The 12,594-nt window shown below is 35.3% G+C and overlaps 1 protein-coding gene across 1 annotated transcript; it reads right to left on the reverse strand.

Annotated features, from left to right (window-relative positions):
- Positions 1–1,812: 1,812 nt before the first annotated feature.
- On the reverse strand, positions 1,813–6,010 carry LOC149238406 (uncharacterized). Its single transcript, XM_089366974.1, has 4 exons — positions 5,719–6,010; positions 2,823–4,586; positions 2,598–2,739; positions 1,813–2,493 (listed from the first exon to the last, which is right to left on the reverse strand). Exons 2-4 carry the CDS (start codon positions 4,546–4,548, stop codon positions 2,010–2,012), a joined length of 2,352 nt encoding a protein of 783 aa, XP_089223100.1. The 5' UTR covers positions 4,549–4,586; positions 5,719–6,010; the 3' UTR covers positions 1,813–2,009.
- Between the last annotated feature and the right edge of the window lie 6,584 nt (positions 6,011–12,594).

Raw genomic sequence — 12,594 nt, forward strand, 5'->3', positions numbered from 1 at the left:
TTTTCGGAGAATGTTCCCTTCCTGGTATATTACTGCTACTGCTGCTTTGGGCCTCTTGGGGGGTCTGGCGGCCTTATGGGCCCTAAAATGGATCAATTTAAGAGATTTTGATTGTTTTGCTGGTATTCTTCTGGAAGGTAGTATCCATGGACTTCCGAGACATATACATATTCTAAATACTTATGCCCCTTATACAGAGAGAATGAGTTTCTGGGACCGATTCATAGCTTCTGGTTTGATGGAACTAGAGACTCTCATTATTGCAGGGGATCTAAACTGCACCATTTGTCTTGATGAGATTTGGGGTCGCCACAGGAAAGTGGATCCGCTAGCGGGGAAAATTCAAAATGAAATTCTCTCGAACAATTTTGTTGATGTTTGTCCCTCCAAAATTGCCCCGACATGGGACAACAGTCGCTCTGGCTCTGCTTATGTGGCAAAAAGATTTGATCTTTTTTTTATTCATGAGCAACTATTGGAATGCTTGGGTGATGTCCGAGTTAACATCATCAACAACTATGTATCAAACCATAGACCCATCACTCTGAAATGGAGGAAAAGGGAACCAAGCTTGGGGTTTCCTTTCAAATTTAATAGAACATTCCTAGAGTACCCTGTTTTTAACAAGTTGGTACTCGACACTTGGGAAAATACTAATGTTACAGGATCCTCCCCCATGCACAATATTCTGGAGAAACTAGACTCCCTTTGGGGATCTGTAAAATGGTGGCAGAAGAAGAAAATTAGAGACAGCAGGAAAGAGCTTGTAAAAATCCAAGATCAACTGGACTCTCTTCAGTCCCACATGTCCACCCACATCCTCCCTGAATTCATCCAAACAAGCATTCAAGAATTGGAACACAGGAAGAAGCAAATTCTAATGACAGAAGAAGCCACATGGAGATTAAAGAGCAGGGCACTCTGGTTAAATGAAGGTGACCGAAATACAAATTTTTTTCACAGATATGCTAATTTCTACAGGAATATAAACTCCATATGGCAAATCAAAGATTCAGATGGTCACATTTTCCAGACTCAAGAAGAAATAAGCAATGCTGCTATAACCTACTTTCAAAACGCTTATAAAAGAAGTGAAAATCTTTCTGTGGAAGATATGATTTGGGGAATTGATCCATACCCCACCATGTTTGACCAGGAGAAAAATGAAGTATTTTTTAAGGAAGTTTCCGAGGAAGAGCTGTTGGGGGTTCTTAAGTCTTTTAAGAGCGACAAAAGCCCTGGTCTGAATGGATGGACCATTGAGTTGTTTACCCACTTTTTTGATATGGTCAAGTCGGATCTATTGAGTATGATCGAGGAGTCAAGGAATATGGGTTTCATTCATCAGAAGATAACCTCCACTTACATCACCCTCATTCCTAAAAACAAAGTTGTTGAGTGCTTCTCGGACTACAAACCTATTTCTCTGTGCAACGTTATATATAAAATAATATCAAAAACTATTGCAGGGCGATTGCGAGGTACTCTTTCTCGTTACATATCTCCTGAACAACATGGATGTGGCTATTCTCCAAGTGGATCTCAGAAAAGCATATGACTGTCTGGATTGGGGTTTTCTTAGATTAATCCTCAACAAGATTGGTCTACAGTCTAGATGTATTAACCAATGTGGAAAAAGTCGCTGTCGGGATTAATTCGGCAAGGGTCCAAAAGTTGAAAAAGTCGGCAAAGTCGGGAGTTTTTTGAAAAAGTCGGCAAAAAGTCGGCAAAATTAAAAAAACACAAAATTATTCATTTTTTTTAATTTTTTTTAACATCTAGAGTATCCACAACATCAAATAAATGCATTTCCACATAAACATGTAAAGAAAGCTAATATATAATATGTATATGAAGTCTAGTGCTGCATCACATATCAAAATAGTGAATCCACTCCTGAATTTTGAGTCCTGTCTGAGTTTCAACTCTCAAGAGTCAAAATATCAACAAAAAATATAATAAATGTACATCATGAGTCATCTAAAAGTCATCAAGTAATCACTAATCAGTCACTGAGATCCTCTTCCCCTTTTACGGGAATAGGGAATGGCTTTGCCTTTTCCTCTAGAGGAAGAAGACCCTGCCCCTGAGGATACAAAAGGAAATGGACTCAATCGTCCTCTAGAAGCTGATGGAAGAGGTGGCCTCTGTGCTACGCTGCCGCTGCTGCTGCCCACCCTAGATGGTGTCACCTCCTCCTCAGCATCCTCATCCAGCTCTGCTACTGCCTCCTGACCCTGATGTTGCTCCACCTCCTCCTCCTCTATCTCTAGCTCTCCCTCCTCTGCAACTGCTACATCCTCTAGATCCACACCTAACCAATCCGGGATCGTGTCCAAGATTGGCCTCTCAGTCTCGACTCTCCATGCAGCGGTGGTATCAATATTGTCCAATGAGATGGCTTCCACATCAGTAGGTTTCTGAAGCTGTCTCACCCACAATCGAAGATTGTAGTAGACGTATACCATGTCATTGAGGCGTTTGGATTCCAATCTGTATTAGGGTCATAGATTGTAAATTAGTACTTAGAAAATTTAAATATTAAAATTAATCAAATGAATTCAAAAAATTTAATTTGAAATCTTTTTAGTTTTTACCTGTTGCGCTTTTTGGAGTGTATTTTGTCAAATACACTCCAGTTGCGCTCACACCCAGAGGAACTGCATGTTTGGCTGAGCACTCGAATGGCAAGCTTTTGGAGATTTGGTACTCTGGCACCATAGCTTGTCCACCAAGCATCTACAAGTTAAAAAAAAAATGAGAAACATAAAAAAAAACATTGAAATTCTAAACTTGAAAATTTGAAACAAACTGAAACTTACCTGGCATTTTGGTCGTCCTATTCTGAATAGCCATGTCAAAACAAAATGTGCCAGTGGTCATCCTATAGACCTCCATTTCTTTAGAAATCTCCTCACGTTCTCGCCTAGATGACACCATCCTCTCGACACAAGTGAAGAATCCATCCATCACCTCGGCATCAAATCTGAAACCACAAGCATAAGAAAATGCAGGGTTGAGGTAGACACCTGCAGCATGAATGGGGCGATGGAGGGTATTGTTCCATCGTTGATCAATCACTCCCCATATGACCTGTTGTTTCTCCAACCCCTCGTCTCCCTTATCTGCATAATAAGCACGGATGGCTTCTTTGGCCCTATCCATGGCCTCATACAAGTAGCCCATTGCGGGCTTCTCTCCATCAACCAACCGAAGAACCTTTACCAAAGGTTCTGAAATGGCACACACCTCCTCTACTCCTGCCCAAAAGCTTTGATCATATGAAACTAGTCTGCATATGCCCTCTCCCTCCGGTTTGCGGCTAATAGATAAAGAACGCCATTCCGCTGAGAGAAACATGCTCTTCACCTCCCACATAGAATTCAACAGAGACTGAAGAGATATGAAAGTAGTGGCAAATCGTGTAATGGCAGGCCGCACCAACTCTTTTTTGTTGGTGCATTTTCTCATCAAGCTAAGCACAGATGAATGATTATAAATAAATTTTGTTATGCTCTTGGATGATTCAACAATATCCCTCACAGTAGGAATTTTACCTATATCCTCCAACATCAAGTCAATGCAATGAGCAGCGCAAGGTGTCCAAAACAAGTTAGGATACCTCTCCATAAGCATCTTGCCAGCTGCAACATAATTTGCAGCGTTGTCCGTTATGACTTGGACAACATTGCTTGGGCCTACTTCCTGAATGAAGATGTCCAACAACTCACATAATAAACGTGCATCTTTAATGTGGTCAGATGCATCAACAGATTTCATAAACATTGTCCCCTTGGGACAACTAACCAAGAAGTTAAGAAGGGTCCTACCCTTCTGATCAGTCCAACCATCTGACATGACTGTGCATCCAGTGTGCTCCCATGATGCCCTAAACTCTGCCAATCTAGTAGTGCACTCAGTCTTTTCATCTTGAAGAAGAGGCCCTCTCAACTCTGCAAAGGTGGGGGCTTTGTACCCCGGGCCAACGACAGCAACAGCATCAAACATAGGCTGGTAGAATGGGTTTGTCTTGGCAATGTTGAAGGGAACATCGCTCCATAGAAGACACCTACTGACCAACTTGTCAGCTTCTGCCTTTTCCTTTTTTTTCAATGATGATCTAATCCCAGGTTGTGAACCAGCTGCTGTTCTAGGAACAAAAAAAGATGAGATAGAAGGATGAGTACCACTACCCAATGTACCCATGGGTGAGGAAGGTGATGCTGCTGTAGAAACATTGCCACTCTCAATTCCCCCCACTCTTGAGCCCCCTGCAATTTGGTTTCTTAGTGTTGCCCTGGTGTCTTTTCCTTCCTCTTTATCCATCAATGATTGAATGGCCCGTCGGATGATTTCTGGAGTTGTCTCTTTGCAAAGTTCAATATTTTGGCCTGGAATTTGCCCCAAATGGAATTTTAATCTGTTGATGCCTCCTGACATATGCTTTCCACACAATTTGCAAGTCAAATACATTCTATTGACCGTCCCAGTTTCAGGTATAACATCAGGCTCACCAAACTCCCACATAGAATCCAAAACCCTCGGCATTTTGTTTTAAACTTTGAGCTGGAATTTAAAGTTTAAACCTGGGCACAAAAAGAATGGAAAGAAATTCAAATCAGCAAAATTATAATTAGTAATTTACTAATTTGTATTGCACTCAGAATTTAGAAACAAATTAGTAAATATTAAAATAATAAATATTAAATAATAAATCATAAATGTATGTAGTATGTACAGTGAAATAATTTATTACAGTCATAATTTATTACAGTCATAATTTATACAATAATTTATTACAGTCATAAATATTAAACGAAGGCTGGAATAAAAGAGCCTGCTATAGAAAATGTTGTTGTGCCTAAAAATTTGGTGCTTTGCCTCTGTTTCAGTCCCCCCAATGGTTAGCACATTTTGATTTGATGGCTTCAGGCATTGTGTCAAAATGAAATGCGTATCACCCTCAAGTTTCAACAATGATCCTGAGCATGACTGCCCAGAAAAATCCAACAAGGGCTCCGCTTGTTCACATTTAAATTGGTCATGTGATGTATAGTCAGAGTGACCTATTCTGCAGTCTAGATTCTAGAAATGGTGACAAGCTACCATAAATGTGTTGATTTCCAGCAATTACATTACAAATGCCAAGATAGAATATGGGGGGACATGCATAATAGCATATCAATAGCAAGTTAATTGTTCATGAAGTGTGAAGTTAGACCATCCGATATTACAATATTCCAGGTATTCTAAATATTCTGCTGCATATAAGAGTCATGTTTGTTACACGTGAGTTGGGGCTTAGCAAATTATTTTCACTTCAGCTGAACTTCAATCATCTCAGGTCTAGCAATAACATCATTTTGCCATTAACATTATGGAATAAAAGGTCAGGTTATGCCAAGCAGGCCTGTAGTATGGTTCAAACTTCAAACGAAGGCTGGAATAAAACTTAAAAGAGCCTGCTATAGAAAATGTTGTTGTGCGGCTGTGCCTCCAAAATTTGGTGCTTTGCCTCTGTTTCAGACTTTCAGTCCCCCCAATGGTTAGCACATTTGATGGCTTCAGGCATTGTGTCAAAATGAAATGCGTATCACCCTCAACAATGATCCTAACTTTAAAGTTTAAACTTTACATACGTAACAGCTATATACTATATAGTATAAACAATCAGCTTGACGGCAGCAGCTAGCAAATGCACACCCGTGACCCACTTACCTTGTCAGCTTGACGGCAGCGGCTAGCAAATGCAGTGTGCACACCCACTTCGAACTGGAAACCCTCGTAGTCGTTTCTCCTCCACAGCGAACAAGCCAAGGCCCAAAACACAATGAAAAAATTAAACGACGAATTCTGGTTTTTATGCCCGCGGACGGAATTTTTTTAAGTTAGCCGACTTTTTCCCATCGACTCCCGATTTATTCCCGATTAATTCGATTTATTCCCGATTTTTTCATTTTTTAAAAAGTCGGCAAAAAGTCGGCCGATTTAATCCTTTTTTTGAAAAAATCGCATTTTGGGGAATAAATCCCGACTTTATCGCGACTTTTTCCACACTGGTATTAACTAGATCATGCCCTGCATGGACAATGTAAATTTTGACATCATCATCAATGGACTACCAACAAGATTCTTCCAGGTGGGCAGAGGTCTTCGTCAGAGATGCTCTTTATCACCACTTTTATTCATTCTGGTAATGGACTGTCTGAGCTTGCATATTAAAAAAGCAGTCCTTGAAGACAATTTCAAAGCTCTGAAGTTGGGAAACAACATTAGTATCTCACACAACCTCTTTGTCGACGATATCCTCATATTGGGTATGCTCTGTCGTTTCACTTGGTCTTTTTAGCAGATTTGCAAATGCTTCGGGACTATGCATAAATTCCAATAAAACTGTTTTGTACTATAGTCAATCTGATATGGAAATAGTTTCTTATATCAAAGACCTATTTGGAATAGAGGCCAAACCCATGATAAATGGATTGAAGTATCTTGGTTATAGACTTAAACCTTTGTGTTACAGGAACTCTAACTGGAATTGGCTTACTGAAAAGTTCTATAAAAGAATTTCTGGGTGGGAATTAAGATGTCTGTCCATAGGGGGTAGGGCCATCCTGACTCAAGCTGTACTTGCTCAGTTGGGGGTCTACTGGGCTCATCTGTTTCACATTCCTGTCTCCACCATAAATGACATAAACCGTTTTATAGAAAATTTCATCTGGGTGTGTTCTCACAATAGGAAAAAATTCCATTTGACCAAATTATCTAATATAACCCTTCCAAAGGACAGGGGTGGATGGGGTATTATGGACCTTCGTCGTTTTGGTGAAGCTTTACTTATAAAATCCCTCTGGAGGGGTTTATTTGGGACAAGCTCATGGAGTAAGATCATACAACAAAAATATCTTAAGAATAAAGATTTCACCTGTTGGTACTGCCTTGGTTCAATTGGCATAAAACATGGCTCAGCAATCTGGTTAAGCTTCAAAAAAATAGAAAAGTACTTCATACATCATCTGGCATGGAAATTCCAATCTGGGAATAAAATTCTTATAGGCATTGACCCTATTTTGGGGGCTGAACCGAACCTCTCCATATCCATCGACATCATACATTTCCTGAACAATCATGGTCTTTTCTTCTGGGGCCAAGTCATAAAAGGTTGGCATGATTCTCTTCCCATGTGGAAATCTGCCTATGATCTGGGTTTACCTAGTCACTTGGAGGCAGAATGGATTCAATGCATCTCCAAAATGAAACATCTAGGCATTTGTCGAATAGGGACTCAGGATAGAATCACTTGGTCGGGTAAAATGCAATCAGATAACATAAATGTTGCTGAGGTCTATAAGGATTTATCAAACAAGATTGCCAGGATAGGGGAACACCATACCCTTCATGCCTTTTGGAAAACAAAAGCTCCTATCAAAATTATAATTTTCACTTGGCTTGTCTATCATAACAGAAACCTTGTTTGGGAAAACTTACAAAAAAGGAGTTGGTATGGCCTGGGCATTTGCTACATATGCAAAAAACACTCAGAAGAAAATGACCACATCTTCCTACACTGCCTCCCCACCACTCACGTCTGGAAAAATATATCTTCTCTTTTGGGCTTCCCTTATATCCAACATACTTGCATTAGAGAGTCACTAAATTGGTGGAGTAGACAAAAATCTTCCTGGCGTATTATTCCTCTCTTCCTCTTCTGGTCAATCTGGAATTGGAGGAACATAATCATCTTCCACAACAGCAGGGAGGATTTCTCTGTGATTATTGAAAAAATAGCCTTGAACCTATCTTTCTTTCCTGCTCATCCAATACACTCTCAAATCAATCCTAGAATAAAGGATGATACTCACTTCATTTATCCTATGGGTTTCTTTGATGGGGCTGCACAAGGAAACACATGTGCTTGTGGTTTTTTAATTGTTATTAACGCTGACTTGACATACAGGATGTTCTAGAACTGTGGTGTTGGTTCCAACACAAAAGCTGAAGCAGTTGCTCTATGGGGTCTCCTATGGTTCAACAGTTTCCTAGGGAACCCCATCCTGCACATATATGGAGATTCAAAGATTATAATTGATCATGTTTTGCAGAAGGCTTTCATCAACAATCCCAGACTCCAAGGATGGATAGAAAGAATCGAACACATGTGGAATCTTCAGGACAGCTACACAATTCAACATATCAGAAGAAGCCTCAACAAGGAAGCAGACAGTGTATCAAAAAAAGGGGCTTGCAGGTCGGCATTGACATATGGAAGCTAGAAATCACATGGGAACTAAATACTTTTGAGATGGAGGAATTTACAAATCCGGGTTAATCTCCTTTATAAATACATCTTTTTTTGTAAATTTTGGATATATAACTGCAATTTTGTACAGAGTTTTCCTTTTTCCAATCATCAGGGGGCACCATTACTCTGATAGATCTGTTCTAAAGTAAAACAATATCATTTGACTACACTTTTCATTTTTGGTTTTTTGAACTTGTTGCTTGGCCACCGGGCAAAAACAGTGTCCTCTACGAGGGACCTTTTTGCTTTCGTGGTTAGATGGTGTAAAAACAAGTGTCCGTTCCTTTAGTACTACAGGAATGTATGGTTCTAATCAGTGTACATTCAGATATATACTTTAGTGGCATTGCCTATAGGGTCTACAAATGTTATAGATCTGACCTGTGAGGGAAATTACTACAACTTGTGAATACATGTTTTATGATCCTACATAAGCTCATCCTTGGCACAATATTTGTCGTTGGTATTGTTTTCTTTGATAACAACATTCTGGAACTGCAGCAGGTTATCAAGTTTTTTGTTGTGTGGCATGTTGTAATGTTTTTCATCTGCTAAATTTGCTAATCATAGCAAAATCACATTTCATATGGTTTATGCATTGCTAAATTTGCTAATCATAGCAAAATCACATTTCATATGGTTTATGCATGTGCACTGCTAAGGGCTTCTGATGTAACTCCTTTTCTAATATTAATATCTATTAAATTTTTTTTTCTAAGAAAAAATAAATAAATAAATAAATTATAAATTTACCATTTGATCAGAAAATGAAGGGAACCACTAATGTATCTCCTCCACATCCACCGAGACGGACTCTGCTCTTATCCTTATATAGTACAAATCCACACTGTATTTGAAGTTTTATAATAAACATCCACTAACAGCTTTGCACTGTTGATGAGCGATATTATGCATGATGATTGTTGGGTACCCTATTTGAAGTATGTCGCAGTCACGACGGACAGCAGAAATGTGGAGAGAAGGTATAATCAGAAGCGAGGAGATATAACTATTTTTTGTTTAATCGGCTGCACCCCAACAACTTTAATGTATTTATGTATAAGCTTGATTGCAATCCTTTCGTTTAAGGCCCACGGTAAGATTGATTATTTTAATTTGTTTAACGCCCCTCATAAGAGTGATTATTTTAAAATGTATTATTTTTTATTTAAATAATAGTGTTCTGTGCTCAGACCTCCTATGACAGTCTTACAATTCAATCCTCACTGTCCAGCAAAAACACGTGTTTGTAAACTTAAAATGTACGTGTGACATTTTTCCATCAAGGTGTAATAAGTCATAATTGAGTTTATAAATTTAATTTTTATTCTTATTAAAATTATGAATACACAATCCTAATACTTCTTTGCAATATATTTTAAAATATAACTTAAATAGGTAAGTTTGAGTTAATAAATAGTTGATTTTGTGTTAATATTTAAATGTATGGAGTAATTTTTGCTTTATATTTTTATTGGGAAATTATCTTAGTTATTACTAATATAGATTCACTGAGCGCAGATTAAAAGAGAAGGTATATGATTATATAAATATTTTAACCACAAAAACATAATATTTTCATTATATATATATAATTTTTTAAAATCATATATAATATATACATAATTGATATTAAAATGTTTTACGTAACATGTACATTTAAATTAAAATGATTTTTTTATTATTAATGTATTTTTAAGTATATGTCAATATTAATTCATATTAAAATATTTTATTGATAACTTATATTGAATATTTGAATATATTTTATATACAACATTAAAATATTTTATTTTAACAATTTTTTTTTCTATATATAGATATATATGAAATTGATATCAACATAAATTAGTTAACATAAATCTTCAAATAATCTATTTAAATATCTTGTTGAAATATTTTTTAGAAGTATAAGATATAAATTTCTACAAACATATATTCTTTTTACTTCTAATTACTTTACAATATTATTTCTGAGAGATTTTCTGCGTAAATCACATTATATTTCATTTGTGGATGCGTTTCGAACCAACCAATGTTATTGATCGACAAGTTGAAGAATCAGATCCAGCATTGCATGTTAAATAGTCCCAGGAGAACCTCCAACGGCTATAATCCTAGACCAGGCAAAGCCTATATTGACTAACGGCTATATATGACTAGGGGACAGTTAGATGGACCAGGGGTATAAAAATAAGTTAATTTCATAGCTAGTTAGTTATATTATTATTAAACTAAAAGTCAAAGGGACAAATAATTATCCTAGGGTTTTAAATATATATATATATATATATATATATATAATAAATTAATTTTAAAAGATTATTAAGCAGATAATTAGTTATAAAAAGTATTAACTAATCAATAAAAATATATAATATAAATATTAGAATAAGTCAAGTGTTAGAAAAATAAGATTTTAAATATTCATATTTAATTAATTGTCACATTAACCGAGAGGTATTTAGCTAATTTAATTGTTTATATGAATTTACCTAAAGGTCTTTCCTATATATATATATATATATATATATATATATATATATATATTATTAAGTTAATAGTTAGTATAAACAAAAATATAATGATAGACTAAGTCAAGTGTTGGAAAGAAACTAGTATAATTAATCGTTTATCTTTATTGTTAAAATTAACATATGATTAAAAAGAAAAAGAGAAAAAAGGACACGAACAAGCCAAAAAACGAGGGAGGGGAGGAAGGGAAGAAGACGACTTGGAAGAGAGTGCTGGGACCCAGCAACTACTAATCTTCCAGCCATCTTCTCTATTGAGATTGCTCCGTCTTTTTTCAATCTCAATCTCTTTTTTTATTTATTATAGATGACATTATTTTTATTTTTATTTTCAAGGGAATGAAAGGACGGACATACTCACATCATATTTGATTGGTTAATCACACAATTATTCATTTTACAACTATTTACCTTTTTATTAATTTATGTAATGGAAATTTATTTTAATGAAACAACTCATTTAAATGAATTAAAAAAATTGTAAGCTTATCTTTTGTATATTTATAACCAATGTTATAATATGTTGTTATTTTTTAAAGATATAATTTAAAATTATAAAATTGTTTAATTGGATTATTAAATGATAAGATTTGTTAATTATATTTATAAGATGGGTTTATTTAGAATATGGTTTCCTCAATTTTCATTTAATTATCAATAATTATTATATGGATGGCAGGGATTTAACCTCCATGGAATATGTTAGAATATCTTAGTAGCATTCATAAATCAAAAGTTAAGATTTATTTTCAAAGTACTTATGTCACTTTTGGTTGTTTTAATTAAATTGATTAATTAAACAATACCATATGAACATTGTCTTATATGAATATGAGTTATGGTTTTTTTGGACATGTGGTATAAGTAAAACATGGTATTAGCGATGATATTTTTTTTGGATATATGGTATTAGGAAGCCATGGTATGGTATTGGCTTACAATATTGTAACAAATCCTATTTATAGATTAAAAATCTCCATAGAAAAGTGGGGTTGAATTTTCATGGTTAATAATTTTGTTATGTGGTTTTTTTTTTTTGTTTTTGTTTTTTATTTTTATTTTTAAATATGTATGTTTAATTCATATTTTTTTTATAATTACTGATAATAATAACAATTTAAAATAAAGTTATAATTCTATTATTATTATTATAAATTTTGGCAATCCTCGATGTATTATGATGTAAGAGTTTTGATGTCTATCTTCTTTTAACAACCATTTAATTTATATGATTGGGCTAGTATTACTAAGAATTCAAAAATTATTATTGTTTTAATAAATAGTTAAAAGGAGGTAGAGGTGTGCAATATGCTTCTTATACTAATCCATGAAAAAATAATGTGCAAAAACTTCATACAAATCAATGAAATAAACAATGAAACATTAAACAATATGATTGCATTAGGGAAAACAATTTTTAGTGAAAAACCCCATTCTAAAGCACACCCAATGTATTATTCAACAATTAAATGGTTATGATACAAAGTCTTTGTGCCTTCAATAAGAGTGTTTTGCAAAAAGATAAAAAAAATGGGAAAATTTCTTAAGCATATTAGTGTGTTAAAACTTACACTATGTTTCCTTCCACTGCTAGGAATAAATAAATAGGAATAACAAATCCATATACCTGTTATAGTTTTGTAATTCTAAATGCAAGAAACATCCAATTCTACATGCATGAAACCACCAAGAACTAATTGGCCAACTATTGATGCTTAGCATTCATTGATCGTTAGTGATTTGCATTCATTCCTTACC

Source organism: Pinus tabuliformis, chromosome 8, assembly GCF_031772625.1.
Source record: "Pinus tabuliformis cultivar Carrire ecotype Pingquan chromosome 8, CPIR1, whole genome shotgun sequence".
NCBI lineage: Eukaryota > Viridiplantae > Streptophyta > Pinopsida > Pinales > Pinaceae > Pinus > Pinus tabuliformis.

Excerpts from the sequence above, each read along its gene's own strand:
- LOC149238406 (XM_089366974.1), bottom strand. The coding sequence starts at position 4,548 with ATGCCGAGGGTTTTGGATTCTATGTGGGAGTTTGGTGAGCCTGATGTT. Across the intron at positions 2,740-2,822 it reads TAGGACGACCAAAATGCCAG|ATGCTTGGTGGACAAGCTAT; the intron begins GTAAGTTTCAGT and ends TTTAACTTGTAG. Across the intron at positions 2,494-2,597 it reads CACTCCAAAAAGCGCAACAG|ATTGGAATCCAAACGCCTCA; the intron begins GTAAAAACTAAA and ends ACCCTAATACAG.